Raw genomic sequence first — 24,576 nt, 5'->3', positions numbered from 1 at the left:
AGTTTAACTTGCAACAAGCAATGCATGTGGCAGTCTGTTTGGCATGAATAGCTGCAGTTTTAACAAAGATTAATTGGTAATTTTGCTAGACGTGAAAGTAGCTGGAATCTAGATAATTAAATGGGAACTGCACCAGAGATGGTAGTTTCCACATTTTACCGTAGCATATGTACTTGTACCCTTTAAGGCAATTCTTTTTAACTTGATTAAATACAAAATATAACAGCCTAACTTAACAATTAGATTTTCCTGTAGTGGTTTTCTTTCCTAATGTTTCTCCTGCCATACATTTTATGTTGCTTGGCAACAGCTGTACTTTTTTTATTACTAAGGATTGTTTACCTTTTCCAGAAGGAAGCTTCCTATGAAAAAATGAAGTGGGGATACTTTGCTTGGCTGCTGTTAAGACTGCAAGGACAACTTTTTGTGCACCTCCTCATACCCTTGCATGTCGGCAACTTAATTAAACAAAATTGTTTTTCAGAGGCAATTTTTGAATATGATTCTTCTGTTTGGTCAGTTTTAATCACGTAACACGTCAATGTTAAACAAGCTGTTGCCTTAAATTTGCTGCCAACTTATTTGCAGATTTTTCGTTTACACATAACCAGTTGACAAAAGTAAGAGACCTGAACATCCTAATTTGAAAGTTAATTTATTTGTTGATGTCCAGCTTAAGTGATTTTTAAATGCTTCTTTTCATTCTTAAAAAGGTCAGACTTATTTCAGGATGACTTTGTTTAGGCTATCAATGATTATTTTCATTTAGTGCAGAGTGGCAGATGGATATTGTAGCGATGATAATTTGGCAGCCTGCTTTATTTCATAGGGTGGGGGGATCATTATATACTTTTGTGGTTGTAGTGATAGAGCGTGATTTTTATTTTTTTGTCAGTGATTCTTCTTGTTTTAATTTGCCCAACTACTGTGCATTTGGAATTAGCATCATTTTAAACATTTTTGGTGATACTTGTAGCCATATGGCACATTATTCTTTAGCCCTATAAAATTATTTAGCATAATATTTTTTCAAAAATGTTTTTTTTTTTCAAAACAAAATTTGACTGTTTGTCTGAAAATTGGCCTGTGTTGTACTTTCAGGGAAATGTCAAAATTGTCCTTATAGACCCTTTAACACACATGAACCATTCAAGCATTTAGTGAGATATTACTAGGCTGTGGTCGTGTGTATATAGTCCCAGATTCATGTTTCCTGCGAAGCTTAACTTGGCAATTTTTCCCAAATCAAGATCTAAGTTTACTAGATACTGTTTATGAACAAAGCCATACATTCGCCTATTTAAGCACTCAAAACATCCTGAAGGCCTCAGAAAGATGTGATGTAAGTTAATGTAAGTGATCCAATCACTAAAGACATACGCAGTAACCTATGCAAGTATACATCCAGCTCTGTAGTAAGTTTTCTTTACAGTTAAGGTCGTAATTATTAGCCCCCTGTGCAAACTTGAACCAAACTATTAATTTTTCTAAGAAAAATGACTAGTATTTAAAGGGTTTCAAAAGAACAAAGACACAGTTTCCAAGAAGTTTGATGAAAATATTTTACAGATGCACTTCATTGAAACAAGGAAAACACAAAAATAACATGGCCAAAATTAATAGCCCTCTAACAATTAATAGTCAATAGCACAACTCATCTGATGCAAAACTGATAGTAACCTCTTACAGCAGTTTCTGACAAGGTCTGCACAAGTCTCCTGTGGGATCCTATACCATTCCTCCATGGCAAATTTCTCCAGCTCATGCAGATTAGATGGTTTTCGAGAGTTGAACTTAACCGTGAGCTCTTGCCAAAGATTTTCAATAGGTTTGATATCTGGGCTTTGAGATGACCACTCTAAGACCTTGATTTTGGTGTTCCTCGAAATGTTTTGGACCAACTGTGATGTGTGCTTTGGGTCCTTAGCTTTCTGAAAGAACTAGCGATGACCAAAAGCCAAACTGGCAGCAGATGTCTTCAAATTATCCTTTAAAATGTCACATAATCTTCTTTCTTCATTATGCCATGTACCCGACCAATGTTTCCTGTGTCTGAAGCAGCAAAGCAGCCCAGTAGCATTTCCTTCCACCACCATGTTTAACTGTGGAAACTGTTTTTAGGGTTGAAGGCCTCTCCTTTCCAAAACAAACAATTTATCCATGTGCCCAAACAACTCCCATTTGGTCTCTTCAGACCAAAGGACAGACTTCCAAAATTTGTCCCCATGTTTCAAATCGTTGTGGGCAGGCTTCAGTTAACTTTGATATGCTGCTTGGCCAATGACCTCCAAGCTTACCAAGATGAAGAGTCCTCACAACAGTTTTTTTTTTACTTTAAGTCCAGAAGAGGCTAGTTTAGTGACAATGGCCTTTGCACTGGTTCTTGTTGGCATTATTGATTGTTTTCTTCTCCAAAGTCTTTGAAATCTTGGCTTGCAACCACACCTAGGTTTGTTTCTGCGTCACTTTGTATTTTGCATAGATTCAATTTACAGCTCTTCTGGATACAGTAAAATGCCTGGAAATGGCCATATTGCCATCCCCTTAAGATTAGCATCCACTACCTATTCTCTGACATCCATACTTATTTCTTTGTTTTTTGGCATGATGAAATTACATTTTACAAAAAAATGTAAGTTTGATACCTCTTAATCTTGCCTTAAAGTACCACTAGCCTAACTCATTTAAGTTAATTTATTAGAATGTGGTACTAAATTGTTTGAGCCATTCAAGTCATATTGGGTCCAGGTGTGGTTTGACACCAGAACATTTAAGTTTACTACAGTGCTTCCTGACAAATTCACATGGGGCTGATAATGTTGACCACCCCAATTTTCAGTATGATAGAAGTTGTTTTTGAAATAAAAAATGTACCAGTTGGAGGTTTTTACATTGTTGACTGTTTTACTTTATACAGTTTGAAAAATAATGTTAAAATTGGACATAAATGTAGGAAAGTGTCCCATTTCTCATAGGGGGCTAATAATTATGACCTTAACTGTAGGTACACTCTGAAATAAAGGGAACTACTCTTCCTCAGAGCCAAGGAAAAAAAAAAGTCCAGGTTAGTCAGGTGTGATCATTGTTTTTATCAGTGAAACTAATGGATTGTGCTGATATGTGTAAATGGAAAAAAAATCATACTATATTCAATGAATCTCTGGGAGAATGTACATTATGACTTCCACTTTGGAACCACAGGTTCAGTCGAAAAGCCTATAGTGCCATATAGTGCTTATATAAGTTTTTAAGTAAGATAGATTTGGTCAGAATGGACTTATTCTTTGCAGTGTGTTTTGAAATTCTCCTTGAAAATTTTGAAGTTCTCATTGAAGGAAAATAGATTTTATAGGAGTGGAAATGTATCATGTGATGATTGTATTATACTATGCGTATAATAAGATGATTTTTATGACATGTGGTGATTTTGATAGTTAAAAGCCACGGTCATGCGGTTGTATGGCCAATGTGTCTCATTCTTTGTGTAAATGTATGCATAATCTTTATCAGGTGCATTCACAGTTTTGTATATGAATATAGTACTTACTGTACTAGATACACCTAACTAACAGTATTTTTCTCTGTCCTCACACAATTTTTCCATAAATGGGACCAAGAAAATGCCAGAAATGCACAATTGAAGCTAGACCACATCAATTGTAATGATAGCTATTACAGATCAGCACCTGGTGGAGTTCTAATACAAATAGCGCACACTCATCTCTATGCACATATACTTGACTGAGTTGAGACCTGGGGCCTCTTGTATAACGCCGTGCGTAGAACTCACACTATAACATGGCGTAAGCACAAAAGCGGGATTGTGCGTACGCACAGAAAAATCCAAATGCAGGAATCTGTGCGCACGCAAAATTTCACGTTCTTCCACTACATAAATCCCGATCAGCGTGAAAAGTAACGCACGTGCACGCGCCTTCTGTCCCGCTCCAACTCCTCCCAGAATTACGCCTCTTTAAATATGCAAATCAATATAAATAGCCTTCTGTGAAAAGACAATGGGAAAAGCTTAGGGGAAAATATAAGAATTTCAGCGAATACCAAGTGGAGGCAAAGGAAAAACGTACTATTTGTTGGTTTAAACAGTGGTATAATCAACAAAAGGAAGTTGATCGAGTGACATAGTGTCGGAGAAACTCGAAAGCTCAAATTCACAAAGTCGCACAGTGCCCGAAATAAAAAAGAAATCACATATCAAAGTCTCCGTGAAAAGGCAAGTCGTAGCCCACCGTCTGAGTGTCATATGAAAGCTTATTAGGGTACAGAGAAAAAAATAGGCACACAGTGGGGAAAAAAGCACGAAATGTCAACTTTAATCTCGAAATTTCCACTTTAATCACGTAGTTTATTTTGCCATTAAAGTAGAACATCATAAACTTCATCTTAAAATCGTTTATTTTACTAGTTTCTCAAGTAGCACGTTAAATGCTTTGTTCTGTATTTGATCTTCTATGTGCTCTGTGTGTGTGAATCACTACGTGCTTCCGTTCTTTCTCTTTCTCCGACAGGACACAGAATCCATTGCATTCGTGATATTACAGCTCTCTGAATAATTAAAATACTGAGATGTATACGTGATATCTTTTTCATGATGATAGGAATGAAAGCATGTTATTAAACATGGGAACACGGTGGCGCAGTGATTGTTCATATCTCACGCAAGAGGCTTGCTGCGCAATGTACGACCTTCAATGAAATAATTTATCACAGAAGTACTGTCTCTTTCAAACGTACTTACCCCCAATTCCTGTCCTTACTTTTCTCTCTCCAAATACCCAATCGCCACACAATCAGCTCTGTAATAGACGTGAAGCCATCTGTAAGCTTAGAATGCTGATTTTCAGAACTTTTAAAGAACATTGAAATATCTTCGTAGTACATGTTTAATTATTCTATCCGTCTATCCTTCCAGTGTCGCGTCAGCACCAGCAATAATACAGCGCAAGGCAGGAGCTATCTGTGAACTAGCTAGGGCTGCGGCACCGTGTCCTCACATGTTTAATTATTAACAATGCAGATTATTTAAATGAAGTTAAAGTTTTAGCTGTATAATATGATCAACATATTTTGCTGCATTTCATCTTAAAAATGATATAGTCATCATACGTATGTAAATACGCTCTTTATAAAGTGGCACAGGTTGTGCAATATTATAACTGTAGTGCAAGTTTACAGTGAGGTGATTGTACTTATAAGTAAACAGTTCTACAAGGAGCACTTGATGGACTGATTGATTGCCTTTATAGTCCTTGGGATGAAACCTTTTCTAAACCGCGAAGTCCGTACTGGGAAGTCTCTAAAGCATTTTGCCATGGCTGAGTCAGCGTCTGCTTCATGCTGTGTACCGATATTTCTGTTTCCGATCACCTACTGCTGTGATTCCCCACTCAGATACAGTGATATAAATACTCCGAGTGGTGCAGTGAGAGTAATATGGAAAAAGATGATCTGCTGTGGCAACCCTTGAACGGGAGCAGCTGAAAAAAGAAGTGCAGTGAGAGTAACAACACTAAAGCAGTTACGGTATTTGTAATACTATGGCTATTCCCTGGACCATTATATTGCTGCAGGTTAATTACAATCAGATGCATTACACTAATAAACAATATGCAGTTAGTTTCAGTGGATTTATAAAGCCGCGTCAGGAATGTGGATCTAAGAAAGACCACACAGGAACAGTAGCACTGCTTTGACGCTGGGTGCCGCCAGTCTGCAAAACCGAGAGGAGAAATTGCGTACGCCAAGGTATGAGTTACCGTGGAAATGTGCGTGGCTTTACGCCAAGTTTAGGTTTTATACATCGCGATTTGAGCGTGGAAACATTCGTACGCAACATTTCTGTGCGTACGCACCGTTTATACATGAGGCCCCTGGTGATTGAAGATACCACTGTATGGAGATGGAGTCACTGTCATGTTTGTGGGATAGTTCCAGGACTTCCCTAGACTTCAAGCATTTCCCTAGTTTGAAACTCTATTCACAGACAGGTACATTACTGGCAGCAATGTTTTGCAATTCTATGGTATTCAAACTTTATGGTAGTAGCCGTGCATTTTTTACTCATTGGGGAATGAACACTTTATCATGCTCCCACTGTTAGCATGAGTATCTTCAAGTCATCAGGCCAGGTCATATTTTTCCATTATTATTTGCACACCTTGTTGTGTTTTTGGAAGAATGGGACTTGGGGTAGGCCATTATAGGTTCCATAAAACTAAGTTAAAGGTAATACAGGAGACAGATTTACTCAACGATGATGAATTTTTCAGCTACAATAGATCTCTCATCTAATGTCCCACTCATCTATCAGACTTTAGTCAATTTTTGGAGCAAACAGTGACAGAATAAGGGACATATATCCTGAATAACAGGATTAGGCCAGGGATAAAGAGGATGTATATCCATACTTCATGGTTTACAGATGTTTTCATGTTTCATGTGTTCTGTCTGCATTCTGAGAGCATAGTTTAGTTTCCTCACAGGTACTCTCACAGATAAAACCCTCCCACTGTTGACAGATTCAATTAAGCTTCACAGGCTAAATACAACTTCTGGGCTTTATGGTGTGTAGCATTTATTAGTACTGCATTAACATATTCATCTTTTAGTGTTCAGGTAAAATTTTTGGTCAGAAGTATTCATGTAAATTTTTGGCATCCTCTCAATCAACACGCACACATTTATTGAATATGATTTAATTTATACTTGATTTTTTTGTGTTACAGTTTTCTGGAAGCATTTACAGCATTTGCCAGTAACCTTGTTTGCTGGGAACATGATGGCTGTCTTGCTAGTATTTTTACTGTTCAAATAAATAAATGATTTAAAACTGATAATTTAAGGGCTTTTTTATTTTCACTGTAACATTTTTACAGAAGATATCAAATGTCCAAACTGTATATTTGTTGTTCCCTAGCAACAGCCCTTTTTATGTCATCTTGTGGCAGTGTGTGAGTATGGTTTGCATCCTTCTGAGTTGTCATTTATCTGCTGAACTGGCTATGGGACTTTTACTGTGAAAACACTCTCACCATCTGGGGGCTCCCCCGCCTCTTTCCTAGATAGACAGTCTGCCAAGTTTTAGAGGCCCAGAGCTTTCTTGTGGGAGGACACTGAGCTGTCTTCATGTTTTTGGCAATGATTAAAGTCAGGTTTGTAGCAGAAACTCTCAGATGTATTCCTTTTCTTATTTGATGAACAGATAATGGCTCATTTTTCATCTATATTTGATTTAAACAAGCATGTGCAAATTGCCAAGAGCACAGCCCTTCCCAAAGTGGGCTGGAGAGACAAGGCAGGGACATCGGCTTATTGTTTGTGTGTGTATTTGAATTGTTGATGAGAAGTCATGCAAAGGTGTTTGTTTGAAGTTAGTGGATGATTTGGTAGCTTCTCCATGCAAGGCTTTCCTCTTGTGCCCACCGGGAAATACATTAACTGTTGTGTTGTGTTTTTGTAGTCTGTTCTGTTTAAAAAAGACTTTTTTATGTCCCAAGAATTTTTTTTTGTACAAAGAATCCAATCTTACTGTAAATACAAACGAACGGGAGTCAACATATGATAAAGTAAAAGGGTACCCAGACTAAGCCCACTTCACTGATTAGAACATTAGAACACTCTAGATGAGAACAGGCCATTCAGCCCAACAAAGCTCACCAGTCCTGTCCACTTATTTCTTCCAAAAAAACATCAAGTCGACTTTTGAAAGTCCCCAATGTCTTACTGTCTACCACAATACTTGGTAGCTTATTCCATCGTTCTTTGTGTAAAGAAAAACTTTCTAATGTTTGTGCGAAATTTACCCTGAACAATTTTCCAACTGTGTCCCCATGTTGTTGATGAACTCATTTTAAAATAACAGTCTCGATCCACTGTACTAATTCCCTTCATAATTTTAAACACTTCAATCATGTCATCTCTTAATCTTCTTTTGCTTAAACTGTATAGGCTCAGCTCTTTCCTCATAATTCAACCCCTGTAGCCCTGGAATCAGACTAGTCGCTCATCTCTGGGCCTTTTCTACCACTGCTATGTCATTTTTGTAGCCTGGAGACCAAAACTACACACAGTACTCAAGATGAGGCCTTACCAGTGCATTATAAAGGTTGAGCATAACCTCCTTGGACTTGTACTCCACACATCGTGGTATATAACCTAACATTCTGTTAGCCTTCTTAATGGCTTCTGAACACTGTTAGGAAGTCGATAGCTTAGAGTCCACTATGACTCCTAAATCCTTCTCATAAGGGTGTACTCTCGATTTTCCGCCCGCCCATTGTGTACTCAAGCCTAACATTTTTACTTCCTATGTGTAGTACTTTACATTTACTGACATTAAATTTCATTTGCCACAAATCTGCCCAAGCCCGTATGCTATCCAAATCCTTCTGTAATGATATAACAGATTCCAAATTCTGCTAATCCACCTATTTTGGTATCATCTGCAAACTTAACCAGCTTGTTACTTATATTCCTATCTAAATCATTTATATGTACAGTACTGTGCAAAAGTTTTAGGCAGGTGTGAAAAAATGCCGTAAACAAAGAATGCTTTCAAAAATGGAAGTGTTAATCATTTATTTTCATCAATCAACAAAATGCAGTGAATGAACAAAAGAGAAATCTAAATCAAATCAATATTTGGTGTGACCACCCTTTGCCTTCAAAACAGCATCAATTCTTCTAGGTACACTTGCACACAGTTTTTGAAGGAACTCAGCTGGTAGGTTGTTCCAAACATCTTGGAGAACTAACCATAGATCTTCTGTGGATGTAGGCTTCCTCACATCCTTCTGTCTCTTCATGTAATCCCAGACACACTCGATGATGTTGAGATCAGGGCTCTGTGGGGGCCATACCATCACTTCCAGGACTTCTTGTTCTTCTTTACGCTGAATATAGTTCTTAATGACTTTGGCTGTATGTTTGGGGTCGTTGTCCTGCTGCAGAATAAATTTGGGGCCAATCATACGCCTCCCTGATGGTATTGCATGATGGATAAGTATCTGCCTGTATTTCTCAGCATTGAGAACACCATTAATCCTGACTAAATCTCCAACTCCATTTGCAGAAATGCAGCCCCAAACGTTCAAGGAACCTCCACCATGCTTCACTGTTGCCTGCAGACACTCATTATTTTACCGCTGTCCAGCCCTTCGGTGAACAAACTGCCTTCTGCTAGAGCCAGATATTTCAAATTTTGACTCGTCAGTCCAGAGCACCTGCTGCCATTTTTCTGCACCCCAGTTCCTATGTTTTCGTGCATACTTGAGTCGCTTGGCCTTGTTTCCACGTTGGAGGTATAGCTGTTGGGCTGCGACTCTTCCATGAAGACCACTTCTGGCCAGACTTCTCCGGACAGTAGATGGGTGTACCTGAGTCCCACTGGTTTCTGCCAGTTCTGAGCTGATGGCACTGCTGGACATCTTCCGATTTCGAAGGGTAATAAGCTTGATGTGTCTTTCATCTGCTGCACTAAGTTTCCTTGGCCGACCACTGCGTCTACGATCCTCAGCGTTGCCCGTTTCTTTGTGCTTCTTCAAAAGAGCTTGAACAGCACATCTTGAAACCCCAGTGTGCTTTGAAATCTTTGTCTGGGAGAGACCTTGCTGGTGCAGTATAACTACCTTGTGTCTTGTTGCTGTGCTCAATCTTGCCATGACATGAAACTGTCTTCCACAACCTCACCTTGGTAGCAGAGTTTGGCTGTTCCTCACCCAGTTTTAAGCCTCCTACACAGCTGTTTCTGTATCAGTTAATGACTGTGTTTCAACCTATGTGTGACATTGATGATCATTAGCACCTGTTTGGTATAATTGGTTGATCATACACCTGACTATAATCCTACAAAATCCCTGACTTTGTGCAAATGTACCTATAAGAATTGATGCTGGTTTGAAGGCAAAAGATAGTAACACCAAATATTGATTTGATTCAGATTTTTCTTTTGTTCGCTCACTTTGCATTTTGTAAATTGATAACAATAAACAATCATTATTTATATTTCTGAAAGCATTCTTTGTTTACAGCATTTTTTCACACCTACCTAAAACTTTTGCACAGTACTGTATATTAAAAAGAGCAGCGGCCCTAGCACTGACCCCAGTGGAACACCACTCTTAACATTGGCCAGTTTTGATGAGGTTCCTCGCACCATCACCCTCTGCTTCTTGTGTCTGAGGCAATTCTGCACCCATCTAAAAATATCACCCTGAACTCCCACTTCTTTTAGTTTGATGCCCAACCTCTCATGTGGCACCTTATCAAATGCTTTCTGAAAGTCCAGATAAATAATATCATATGCTCCACTTTGATCGTATTCTTTTGTTGCCTCCTTATAGAATTCCAGCATGTTAGTAAAATACCTCCCTCTTCTGAACCCACTAGGGGGCTCCGCCCCCTGCTCGTTTCGCTCGCCAACCCCTGGCGTTGGGTATCCTGAAATACAGTGATGTATGTATGAGATAGATCGGAGTGTAAAGGTGTAGAAGACGCACATAGGAAGTAAAGAACCCATAGCATGGCATATTACAAAGATTTATTGGAATATGTCTTCATGAACATTTGTAGTAAAGATGGTGTGTTGTCCTTGAATGAGTTTGACTCCATTAGTTCTCCGTTGTTTACCGTTAGTAATATGAATAATTGCACTTACTGTTAATACGGAGCGTTTTCTGTAGTTGTACTGTTAATAATGCATCACTGTAATCTGATTCACTTATGCTGTATAGTTTGGACGTGTGAGGATGACGTACATTCAATACGAAGCGTTCGTTTATTCTTATTACAGTTTGGACATGTGAGGATGACGTACGTTTAAAATGGAGCGTTCGTTTATTCTTATTACGCGTTGTAGGCGCCTTCGGCTTTCGTACTAACTCGCGCCTTCCGTACTATTATGCTGTGTATGGTGGACCTTTGTGGACTCCGTACTTTTTCCCGTTTCACTCTGGGGCGGGGGGCTGAATCCTCATTTTTGTGTGGCTGTGTCGTTACCTATGGGCGCATTGTTTCATTTCTTATTTACGTTAGTTGAGCTCATTTGTTTTTGAGCCGTGACGCGTTGTAGGCGCTTATTTACGTTAGTTGAGCTAATATTATACCTCCGGTGCCGTGTGTGTGTTTCATGTGGTAGTCGTTGTAAGCGCATGCGCCCTTCGTACTATCTCGGGTTTGACTATGCTGTGTTTTGTGGACGTTTGGGGACGCTGTACTCTCTCCGGTTTGATTGTGGGGTGGGACGCCGAAGCCTGTTGTATTTGTTTTGTCTGTGAGCACTCATATTATTGTATTACTGTAATGTGATTCACATATGCTGTGGAGTCCGTATCTCTGGGGCGTCTGTAACATCTCGGGGGTCTGCCTGCGCCCCTGTTGTGTTTGTTTTGTCTGTGAGTACTCATATTATTGTATTACTGTAAAGTGATTCACATATGCTGTGGAGTCCGTATCTCGGGCGTCTGTAACATCTCAGGGGTCTGCCTGCGGTGTTTTAGACGCGCGTTGTAGGCGCACGCATCTTCCGTCTGTGAGTACTCATATTATTGTATTACTGTAATGTGATTCACATATGGTGTGGAGTCCGTATCTCTGGGGCGTCTGTAACATCTTGGGGGTCTGCCTGCGGTGTGTTAGACGCACGTTGTAGGCGCACGCACCTTCCGTACTATGTCGGGTTTGACTATGCTGTGTAGTGTGGACGGTTAGGGTTCCGTATTGTCTGTGCTCAGTTGAGCTCCTTCATTATTGAGCTGTGGCTCCTTCGTTCTCGGTGGATCAGACTTCGCTCGCTGTCGGCGCCTGCTCACTATGTCTCCTGCGTCCATGGGCATGCCATGTACCTGCGTCCATATCTGGTTTAGCATTCTCGGTTAGTAATATGGATGCTCACTGTTCAGAATAACTCCTGTCCTTGCCATGTGTTGCTCAATCTTATCCTTAATAATTCCTTCCATTAATTTTCCTGTGATGTATGTTAAGCTTACCGGCCTATAGTTGCTTGGATCTGCCCTGTCACCCTTTTTATATAATGGGATATTTGCCATTTTCCAGTCTTTTGGAATCTCTCTAGTGTGCAATGACTTCCTAAAAATATGTGTCAAAGGTTTATATATGTACTCACTATCCTCCATAAGAACACGAGGATAAATATTATCTGGTCCTGGTGATTTGTTTGATTTCATCTTATTTAATCTGAGCAGCACTTCTCCCTCTACAATTTCCAAATCCCTCTGTATCTCCTTAGTAGTCGGTTTACCTCTGGGAGGTTATCCACTTGCTCACTTGTAAACACCTTAGAAAAATGTAAGTTTAGGGCATCTGCTATTTCACTGTCTGTATCTTTTAATTCCCCTTTACTATTTCTAATGCACTTGTCCTCCTCCTTGACTGTTCTTTTATTACTAAAATACTGAAAGAATCTCTTAGGGTCTTCTTTCGCCTTCTCTGCTGTATTCCTCTCCAACTGTCTTTTAGCCTCCCTGATATCCTCCTTAGCACTAGAATTACCAGAGCCTATGAAGAAACTCGTAGATCCGTCCCACCTTAAAACGCTTCGCACCTCTCCGTCAGCGTCTTTTGTCTTCTAAATGTGTGGATAAGCAGCAAACAGTAAGCAGCCTACTATCACATCCCCCCACCCCGCACAGTTGTCTCAGCTGAAGTCTGTTTACCAGCGTGTCAGTTGCTTAGAGTTGTATAGAGTAAGAAGTCAAGCAAAATGACACCTTTTATAAATACTATATCATTATTTGGAACACTTGCATTTCATGTGTGTTCCGTGTCTACAACAATCTATGTAGAGTAAACACATCGTTAAAACAGAAATGTTTTTCATGTTTTGGTAATAATTGACAAAATGTAGACATGAAGTATATAATGTGTGAAGCCTGAATTCTAAATATCAAAGAAACACTTCCACAAAAGGTACAAATATAACGGAACAAATGCACTTTTATTCAAAAATACAACTGCAGAAAAACAACCCGCATTTACCTGCTACATTGACACGCATTTGCTACAACAGTTTCGGTGGCGCAACGGTATCAGCTATTGACTGGTAATCAAAGCTTCACGGGTTCGATCCTGGACGAATCCGTTTTGAGAACTGAGCTGCTCGTATTCTTACTATTTTAGAATAAAAACTTACATTTGATTCCAATCTGTCACAGCCGGTGAAATTTATGATACTTGTAAAGGTTAGCTTTGTTTTTTTTTATTCTGTTATTCTCTCAGCCGCGTTCATGATCCCAACTCCCCATACCTCTGTACCCCCACCCCCCTCCGCATTTGACACTGCTGTTTTAACATAGACGCGCTATAACAGAGGTAAACTCGAATCATGACGACGATTCTACATCTGATCAAGAATGCACTTTTGCCATTGCTGTACTTTGTATATGTACATGGGAAGCTCTGCACTCCTGACCTTACGCTGTAGATCTGGCTCTTACATACAAAGGATGGTGCATGTGCCCAAAACATTAACATTTATATGTTACTTATATAAATGCCAGATCTAGTGTTATTTACCTATTTACCTTGCGTTATTTACTTACATCCTAGAGCGTAAAGTCACGAGTGCAGAGCTTCCCATGTACATTTACAAAGTACAGCGATGGCAAAAGTTCATTCTTGATCCGATGTAGAACCCTCGTCATGTAAGTAAATAACTCAAGGCTGAGAGAATAACAGAATAAAAAAACAAAGCTAACCTTTACAAGTATCATAAATTACACCGGCTGTGACAGACTGGAATCAAATATAAGTTTTTATTCAAAAATAGTAAGAATCCAAACAGCTCAGTTCTCAAAACGGATTTGTACGGGATCGAACCCGTGAAGCTTTGATTACCAGTCAATAGCTGATACTGTTAAGCCACCGAAGCTGTCGTAGCAAATGCGTGTTAATGTCTCAGGTAAACGTGGGCTGTTTTTCTGCAGTTATATTTTTAAATAAAAGTGCATTTGTTCTGTTATATTTGTATCTTTTGTGAAAGTGTTTCTTTGATATTTGGAATTCAGGCTTCACACATTATATACTTCATGTCTACATTTTGTCAATTATTACCAAAACATGAAAAACGTTTCTGTTTTAACGATGTGTTTACTGTACATATATTGTTGTAGACACGGAACACAGATGAAATGCAAGTGTTCCAAATAATGATATAGTATTTATAAAAGGTGTAATTTTGCTTGACTTCTTACTCTATACAACTCTAAGCAACTGACACTCTGGTAAACAGACTTCAGCTGAGCCAACTGTGCGGGGTGGGGGGATATGATAGTAGGCTGCTTACTGTTTGCTGCTTATCCACACATTTAGAAGACAAAAGATGCTGACGGAGAGGTGCGAAGCGTTTTAAGGTGGGACAGATCTACGAGTTTTTTCGTAGGCTCTGGTAATTCTAGTGTTAATGGTTGCCCTCATGTTCTCATACGCTCTACGATTCACTTTGCAGTCATTAGTTTTATATGCCTTTATAAAGCAGTTTTTTCCTTTGCAACTTCTTTTTTTAAATCTTTATTAATCCACAGTGGAGTTTTTTTTCAGTTTCCTATTAATACCAAATTTAGGTATGTATCTGTCCTGCATTACATGTAAAACATTTTTAAACCTGTTCCACTGCTCCTCAACTGTCTCCATACTTAAAAGCTTATCCCAGTGTATCCAACTTAGACATTGTTGTATTCTGCTCAAAATTAGCCCTACCAAAGTTCAACTTAACAATTTTTGTCTTTGCATCTGTACTCTTACAAAATACTGAGAATTGTATTACATTATGGTCACTTGACTCTAGTGGTTCAATCACCTCTACACCCTCAATTCTATCTTGATTATTACAAAATACTAAATCCAGACAGATTTCACCCCGTGTTGGTGCTTTAACATACTGATGAAGTAAAACTGTTGGTTGTATTAAAGCAGACAGAAATTGTCATCTTATTAATGTATAGTCCACATGCACTTTTTGTATACAGTAGACAACTAGAGCCTTTTGCAGTTATTTAAAATGTATGCTACAAATGTCTAGGCTGTCTCGCACAAGAATGCCAGTCCTACCTGGCTTTTAACCTGCAGTTTTTCAGGCTGCATAGTTTTAATTTACTGGGTCTAAAGTGGGTTGACCCATTTAGAGTCAGCTCACTTTATAGTATCTGTGAGCCATAGGTAGGTGATATGATAGGTTGTTGCTTCATAGTCCTTTATGACTGTGTATTTGCAATATCATAATTGAAATTTCATTAATTGAAAACTCCAGCAACATTGAAAATATTTTAATACTTTGAAAATTCAGAGAAAATTAGCAATTCATTCATTCTCTAATGAGTGAATCACTAAAGGCACATGTTGAAAACCATGTCAAAATGACAGAGGTGCTTTCTGTTACAAAATTGACAGGAAAGAAAAATATGGACGAGAAGCATTGTACACCTCAAATGAACCTCAAAAAAGCTAATTTGGAATCTCAGAGGATGCTATCATTGAGGAAGAAATGAGCAGCAATAGATTAGAACATATTCTATATATTATATATGTATGTATATATTTTTAAACAAGGCACATAAATATACTGTACAATAATCTTGGCATCAGACATTGACGACTCTCACTGATCTTTGCACATGGCAATAATGACCCTTTAAACCTCCAAGACAGGGTAAAAGGTATTAATAAAACATTTATGCAAATACTATGTATGTATATATGTGTGTGTGTAAAGCAAGGGCAGTCAGTGTAAACAACCTGTTCCATTTCAACGCAAAACAAAATAAGACACAATAATCAATTTGGTTGTATAGGCCTGGAAAAGACCAGCCAGTTTATGATGGACTTTCCCAGCAACCTTGTCAACTAATGCGATGCTCAGAATTCTAAAGCAAAAGTGGTCAGTGTATTACAACAGCTAAGCAGTGTGGGTGTGATGCAGGACACCACTGTAAAAGATCACTCACACACTAGCTGTACCCTCAGGTTAGCCCAGAACACGACTTCATATTTTTAGATAGACGTTTTTAATTGTTCTTTTGCTGAATAGAATGTGAAGCAGCAAGTAAAAATATACAATTTAGTGATAGCTCTGAAATTCATTAAGTACTTCATTCATATGTGGCATTTCTTCCCCTACTGTGTACAGTAGTTCTTCTCCTACCAGCAGTTAAACGAATAGCCAGTTGGCACTGTTTACATTTATTTAGTAAATTTGCATAAACTAATGCAAACTTTTTTGTTTCAAATCACATAGTATGTTTTATTCATAATTCAATAGCATTAATTAAACATTTTAATGAACTAGTCATTAAGCCCGTTACAATAGCGGGCGCTAGAACAGTAGTGCATAAACATTAGTAGAAAGTCTATATTAAATGGCAAGGGACTTTGACCTCATTCTTTTTGTTGGTTGTATTTTTCTTTGTCTTTTAGCCTTTCTTTTGTTGATGTTTACTTGCTGAGCTGACCGTTCTTCGTGGGCTGCCGCCGTGTATTGTGTGTCTTTAATTTTCTGTGACAGTAATACTGTCTTGTACGTCCGTAATATACTGTACCTTTTCTCTGGCGGTAATACAGGAGTGCGCGTCGGTAATATGCCTTTAATTTTTTCTCTGACAGTAATACTGGCTTGTATGTGGCTGTAATATGCGTCACTGTATTGTGTACCTTTTAATTTCCTCTCGCAGTAATACTGGTTTGTATTTCCGTAAAACGCCTGTAACTTTCTCTAACAGTAATATTGTGCATTGCACCGTGCCCCGCGCATGCGCACTTCACCAGAAGACACACACACACACCTGGACGCACACAGGGATTTTATTAAAGAGGATTAAAAAGGGTTATTTTTTAGGCAGGGGCATAGAAATAAAGTATAGGCAACTATGTCTTGAAGAGAGTTTTTATTTAAAGTCTCTTGTAATTAGACAGTAACTCACCAGTCTCACTAGTCCTGTTTAGGTTATGACTTGCTGTGGAAATCTAACCATCAAAGCAAAAATACAACTTTTGTAGTGAAAATGCAAACAATAAAAATTTTAAATAAGTGAAAACTGTCTGGTATGTATATGTTTACTATGTTGCTAAAACTTAGATAAAGAAGATAACCCTCTTTAGTAAGAAGTGTTGAAATGCATATCTCCTGGTAACCACTGTTTTGTCTGTTTAGTTATACATTTGAAAAGGGAGAGTACTTGCTATATTTTGTATCTCAAATCATGAAATACATGACTGAACTAAAATGAAACTGTTAAACATGAATGAATAGAATGTGATAAGATGAACCATGGACTAGTCCTCTTAGCAATCGTACAAATCATCAAAATGAGTCTTAACATTTCTATTCGTCAACCTCAAAAATGACTTTGCAATCAGTAGCTTAAACTCCTGTTCTGGTGATGTATTACTGTAAATGCAAAATCTCTTGTGTTGAACGCAATCTTTACATTTTTAATTCTTCTAGTAGCCTTCATTTATACTGGCTCATAGTGTAGAAGTGGCAGTAAGAAGGCTTTTACGCCTTAGATGTGGCAGCCATTGTAAATACATGTAAAGGTAAAAAAAAAAAAAAAAGGGGATGTTTCAAGGTGAGGTGGTGAGCAATATGCACATGGTACATGCATGTACTGTGGGGTATGAAGCAGACTTCTTGGTTTCCCTGTATCTGGCCCCCTGCTTGTATCTCAAGTTAGTAAGGCTCTAGCTTGAAGCGTGTGCCCTTGCAAGCTGTGCTGTACTCTGAGGCCTTTTGCTTTGTGTTGCCTCCAGAGGCTTCTGTTCACTGCTCAGGAAAGGTAATGACAAATGACAAAGGTAAATGACCTATGTTCTTTCCATTTTCAAAATTTTAATTGTCAAAATAGAAAGTACGTAACCTTAAATTTGGCAGAATATACAGTATATGCTGTATTAAACCAGTCATTGTATTTTCAATTTTTTTTTTTTATCTCGAGTTGTCTATTTCCTCCCTTATAGGTCTTATAATGTGTATTGTATTGTATTGACCCCCTTCTTTTTGACACCCACTGCACACCCAACCTACCTGGAAAGGGGTCTCTCTTTGAACTGCCTTTCCCAAGGTTTCTTCCATTTTTTCCTACAAGGTTTTTTTTGGGGGTGTTTTTTCCTTGCCGCCTTAGAGAGTCAAGGCTGGGGGGCTGTTAAGAGGCAGAGTCAGTTAAAGCCCATTGCGGCACTTCCTATGTGATTTTGGGCTATACAAAAATAAACTATTGTATTGTATAATGATTCATCCATTCAGTGTGAAATTCCCCTGCTATTCAGTATATCCTTCAATGCCCTGTATTTTTTTTCAAATGTTTTACTTCTATATGTCATTTACTTGGTTACAAAAGCAGGTGCCTTGCCATGTTCTTTGATAAGTGAAATATGCAACTAGAAGACTAACGTCCTGTTGGTGGGCTAGGGAGCAGAGAAGGGCCACATGGGTTTAGTCTGTTTAGTATATTAAATCTACTTATCTTAAGGTTTGTGGGGAGCAAAAGCCTATTCCAGTAGCATTGGGCACAAGAGAGAAAAACTGACTATGCATTGCAGAGCACACTTAACTCTAACAGGACTAATGCATAAAACTTTAATGGAAACGTTTTAATGAAAGCATCTTCTGTTTTGTATGAATGCATTTTTATTTCCGGCTGATTTTTATTTTGGTTTCATTTGTTTAGGGGTGGCTTGGAACTCTATCATATACCTTTATAAAGCAAACAACAAAAAGTTTTGCAGGATGGTTGGATCTTTCAGTATAAATGTGTGCTGATTTAAGTTATATGATGTCAGCCATCCATGTCTGCAAAGTGGAGCTCTTTTATGTTGACTGTGCTTACATTGAAGAGGTGGCTGATTCCCAATCCCCTTCCATTGACAAGGATGTTTAAGAATATTTGGTGAATAATTGATTGGCTTCCGCAGACCCCCGTGACCCTGTGTTAGGATATAGCGGGTTGGATAATGACTGACTGAAATTGCATCTTTCATATAAATTTAGTTTGGTTTATTTGCTTGTTTTTGTTCAATATTTATGGTGACATGCAGTGAATTAATGAAGTATTAAGATTCGTATTCTGTACATTGTATTTAGGATAGAGAGGTTGGAAGCATGCGCTGATTACAGCGCGTTGCCACACCCATCACACGGTGAACCACCCAGATTGACATCCAAGTGCAGCCGTGCAATGGGTGACACCTCAGCACCACACTGAAGAGTGTGAGGTTTTTTTTTTTTTTTTTTTTTTTTTTTTTTACAATGGATGGAGGGCCAATCCTCCCGCCAACCCCCCAAGTTTTCCCTGCAAGTTAGGGGACCTGCTTGTAGGGCTGGATGCAGGTTAACATCATACCAGGGACAGAGCAATTGCTGGTTAAGGGCCTTGCTCATGGGCCCAACAGAGTACAGTCATTTCTTTGATTGCCGGCACAGATCCCTAGCCTCAGGACCACCACTCCACCATACATTGTATTGTGTGCATTTAATTTTAAATGGATACATTTGCCATTTGTACCCATCAATCTACTCTCAATAACCCTTAATTACCGAGTGAAAACATATGTTCAGAAAGGTTTGCAACTTTTTTTAAAAATCAAAACCTGGAATCTCTTCATCTTGTTTTATTTACTCATTGCTGGTCTGGTGCCTGAAGCACGGATGTATCATTCCTTGAGCACAAAGTTTCAAGGATAGGCTGTGGAATCCAGCAATTTGATATTTTGAAAATGGCCTGCTAGTCTGTCTTAAACTAAATGTTTTCTGGTCAAACCTCTTTATCTGTTTTGGGGTAAGGTTTGTACTGTGCTGTCTGAGTAAGTAGAAGGCATAAACCTTGGCAAAGGTGGCACATAGTGTCTGGCTAGATTTACATAGGTTCAGGTATTACAAGGCCCTGTGCTTCAGTGATGATAAACCCCTTCTTAAACCCCTCCTTAGAAAAAGAAACCTGCTATTAACAGAGAATGTTGAACTTTTATTAACTTCCCTGGGGTTCTTTGCTTGTCAATGCATAAATAATGTTTGTGCAAACTAGCAAATATAAAGACGAGGTATAATGATGTGTTTAATTTTATTCACAGGGGGAAGTCTGCCAACGGAGATTACCGCAAGGATCACAGAGATCAAAGCCGCAGCCCTGTCGAACGCAGCATGCCCTCCATGGGCATCCATAGCACTCACCTATATACATCAATCCCAAGTCTGGCAATGGATCAGCCGTTAGCACTGACCAAAAATGTGGAGGTCAGTAGGAATGCTGGTCTTACAGCATCTGTAAGCCCCATCGAGCGGCAGCAGGTAAGAAGATGGGGTAATAAAATGTCTGAGTCCCTTGGGGTGCTCTGAATATACAGGGTTGATATTTCATCACCATAATACAGTAAATTAGGAGTAAGACCAATAATTTGTTGGAGGTCATAGGTATGTGATCAGAGTAGGGAGATGAAAAGTTTTTAGGTTGAACTATGGTAACAACTAACTGTGGAGAAATAACCACAGAAGAAGTTTATAGTCTTTACTTTGTAGAAATAAATTTACAGAAATTAATTTTATCCAGAAAATGTTTGAGCATTATAGTTGATTCATCTAAGTGACCCCTCCTTGCTTGTTGTGAGCATTAATATTTTGAATCGAGAACAGCATCTCTGATTAACAGCAGGTGGAGCACTTTTGTGGAAAATACTTAGTAAGTAAAAAAAGTCTTGAGTCATCATTACAAATGAAATTCATAGACGTCCTTTATTACATTGGTGGAGATTCACTATATGAGCAGCAGATTATTCTTGAGAGGACAGCTCCTGTTTTCCCTTAGGTTCATTTACATATAGTAGCTGACAAACATTTCAACCCCACCACTAAGCACTCAGATTAAAGGTTCATTTTAATTCAAAACCCCTCTGCATTTAAATAACATCCAAAAGTCTCAAAATAGTTCATTATTAAAAGTGTTGTCTAAAACATTTGGTTTACAGAATAAGACTTCTTGTTGCAAACTGTTATCACAGAACAAAGCACAAAGTCAAATATTATGTACAATAGTATATATATATTACGTTCTTTTTTTCTAATATAAATTGTGCTGATACAGATGAAGTCATGATGTCCCAGCATAACAGGCAGGTTGTTTCAAGCACTTTTTTTTTTCTCCTCCCATACTGCACTGTCCCACACGCCCCAGTAGAAGATGCTATTGTGCCAAAAATTAAATAAGGAATAAACTCATTTAAGTCAGTTAACATAGTGTTAAAATATTTATAGCATACTCAATGTGGCCATCATAGTCAAATATTTCCAAAGTTTCATGATATTCTCAATATAGTTTTTTGTCTAAAAAAAATTTATTTTTGAATTATATGAACTTTTCTTTGTGCCTCGTGGCACTAGCCCATTTTCCAGGTTGCTTGGGTAGTGTTTTTGACATACCTATGGTCATGTATGTATAAGCATGTACAGCAGGGACTTTACAGTTCTCAAGGCTGTAACCCATTTAAGCCATCAATTAGCTGGCTTATTTTTTTCTTCTCTGATGCTATTTAAAGGCTACCTGGGTAATTTTCTTTGCAGCATCTACTGCCTGCACATTCACACTGCCAGCTCTATCTCACACTGCTCTATTGGGTGGTGTTTACATCATAGGTAATATCCAATATGGATATTTTTGTTTAATCATGACGGTTAGACTAAATATATTTCTCAGTTAATGTTGCACAGTGGTTTTTATCCAAGTCCTTCTCCAGTTAGTTTTTTTTAGAATCTGTATAGCATTGCCTGCTGACATTCATCCAGTAAGCTTAGCTTGCGGTTTAGTAGTTATAGCAAGAGTGAAAGTAGCTGCTAATCAGCTGGTACTTTGTTAGGCTGCAGATATACTTAATGCTACACGATGCATGTGCTTGAGTACACTGCTGCTACGCAAGCAGTGTATTGTCAATACTTATACACATAGTTTAAGTAAATCTGAAGAATTCCACCTGGTGGCATTGCAAGACGTCATGAAGGTGAGAAAACAATGTCACACTGTTATGAGTTCAGGGACAAATATGTTAATAATAAAAATTATTTGCATTTTGATGCTGTTGTGAAGGTGCAAAAAAAAAAAAAAACGACTGGAAGAGCAATATAGATGGTATGTGAGAACTTTGAATGTATTACATTATTACGATGGGGAATATGCAACACTTGTTTTGCCAATGTGAGAAATGGATGAAGAAAAGCACAGTCGCATGTCAGCATTTAAGTTTGATGATTTGCTTCACCACATTGAAGCATGTGGATTGATCCTGTTGGAATCGCAGTGCAGCTTGCAGTTGCATGTTGAGAATAAACAATGATTCTGACGTCACATACCAAAACTTAAACACACCCGCCACCCATATTTTTGCTGGTACTGCAACAATCTCATGAGTCTTGCTGATTTCTGACAACATGCTCAGTGGACGCATCAGAATAACACTGGAAACGCATGGCAGCCATGATGCATGCGCATAAGTAAGTGTTCTGAGTGTGAAGTATAAACTGGTTCTTAGAATATCCATTAGAACTCAGTGTGCACTTCCCATGTTTTTTACCCTGATTATCCACATGAGTCTGAGGAATTATGTTGGTTTACATCTCTACTGAAGGCACCCACCTACTGCCCAGACTAAGGATGAAAAACATGTATATATCTACTGAGTTTCTGGCTGATGCTCCTGCATTATCTAACGTTTTTTGTTTCCTCTCTAAATAGAATCGTCCATCGGTTATCACATGTGCTTCTGTAAGCAATCGAAACTGTGGCTTGTCTCACTGCCCTGTTGCCCACAATGGTTGTGTGCCACCTGTATCTTCCAGCTACCGAAGAGGCTCTGTCAGTAAGTACATGTGCGCCAGCTTGAGGTGAGGAGTTTGCCATATGCTAGCCAAGCATACATATATCTTGTATGATTTGATTTCAGTCTCAGTGTCTATATGCTCATGTTATTTTGACGTCAGTGTGCAACTCTTGTCAGATAACACTAACAATCCAGGGCAGGCCATTTAACAAAAAAAAAAAAAAGTCTGCAAAATAAACCCATGCAAAGTAGAGAATTATTTACTAAATCTATACTAGATCATAAAATGTATTCTTCTGAGATAAAACCACTGCTAACACCACCGTAAAGCCTTTGTAAGCAGCAAGGTCATCTGGTAATGTTGAGTGTGAGAGATGTCAGTGTATCATCGGTTAACGCTGATAATAAAATACAATTACATGTGTTAGTGGATAACATTAAATACATGCTTTCTAACAGTACTTTTTTTTTTTTTTTGTTCTTTATTTCGTCTTATACGATTTCTCGTATTAGAAATTTGTTAGTTTTCGTATACCCCTTGGGGTCAGAGCGCAGGGTCAGCCATTGTACAGCGCCCCTGGAGCAATTACAGGTTAAGGGTCTTGCTCAAGGGCCCAGCAGAGTAGGATCTCTTTTGGCAGTGACGGGGATTCAAACCGGCAACCTTCAGGATACCAGCGCAGATCCTTAGCCTCAGAGCCACCACTCCACCCCACTTTACAGTATCATGTAGGTAAACTAGATCAAATAAGCTCTTAATGTTATAACAGTCTTCACAGATCGCAGATTCCAATTTAAGTGATTTAAAAATGGCATTAATAAATGTGCTGTTGTTAGTTGTGGAGGGTCTATGACTAACTGAATTTCAAATATTTTAAACATAACATTTTTGAAAGACATATTCAGGTTGAAACCTGTTTAAGTCGGAACATGAGGACGGATCTTTCAGTTTTTTTTCCAGATAAATTAGTGTCATAAATATTGAAACATAATGTGCAGATAATTCAGCTGTGAGGTTGTTTGGTATATCATATAACGGTACATATTTGTTCACTCTACATAAAGAACAACAAACACTTAATGTGATTCCTTTCCTCTTATCTAGTATTTTTGTTGGATGAGTAAAAGCGGAAAATATACACAGTTCACAAGTTGAAGTCACCTCTCAAGGTAAATTTGCAATAGTAGACTAATCTATAACTGACATCACAAAGCATGTTTCTCTTTTTTAAGATTCTGACAATTTTGCAAATTTGCCAATAACTTTCAGTAGATTCTGAAATTTCTCAAATTTTAACAGAGACATGTATTCATGATTCCTCAACGAAAAATTGAACTTTCCTTTGAAATTGTCCCAAATTATAACAGAATTGGTCCACTGGGAGCCGATGTGTTTTATGTACGCAGATAACATAGTCATTGTGGTTCAAAATAACACATACAATATGACTTGCTCGTGGTAAAACATTTTGTGAAAGCACAAGTAAAGGGTTATTGCTTTAGTTTGTAACTCCAGAGCATACAAAAGCTATAAAAACTAGACTGTGTGACAGTGCCATATCATCTTCTGCAGTACTGATAGCAAATGCAATTATCACAGGGATGTGCAGATTTTTATCAGACTTATTCTACATTGATTTTATGGCAGTTCTGCTCTCATGAGTTTGAACTTACTTGACTGTTGGTGCTTTACATTGTAGAAAACATCCATTGTCTGATTAGGAGGAGAAGCATGAGTATTTATATTGTGAA

General features: G+C 38.4%; 1 protein-coding gene across 5 annotated transcripts in view; it reads left to right on the top strand.

The window, feature by feature from the left end:
• Nucleotides 1-24,576, top strand: part of vgll4b (vestigial-like family member 4b) — a 304,562-nt gene that overhangs the window by 272,865 nt on the left and 7,121 nt on the right. For all 5 annotated transcript variants that reach the window (XM_051921515.1, XM_051921514.1, XM_051921516.1 and 2 more), the window contains 2 exons: nt 20,092-20,308; nt 22,740-22,863. In XM_051921515.1, coding sequence (XP_051777475.1) covers nt 20,092-20,308; nt 22,740-22,863 — 341 coding nt within the window. The remainder of the gene's footprint in view (nt 1-20,091; nt 20,309-22,739; nt 22,864-24,576) is intronic.

This window comes from Erpetoichthys calabaricus, chromosome 18 (genome assembly GCF_900747795.2).
Source record: "Erpetoichthys calabaricus chromosome 18, fErpCal1.3, whole genome shotgun sequence".
Classification (NCBI taxonomy): domain Eukaryota; kingdom Metazoa; phylum Chordata; class Cladistia; order Polypteriformes; family Polypteridae; genus Erpetoichthys; species Erpetoichthys calabaricus.
This window is presented reverse-complemented; position numbering and strand designations above follow the sequence as displayed.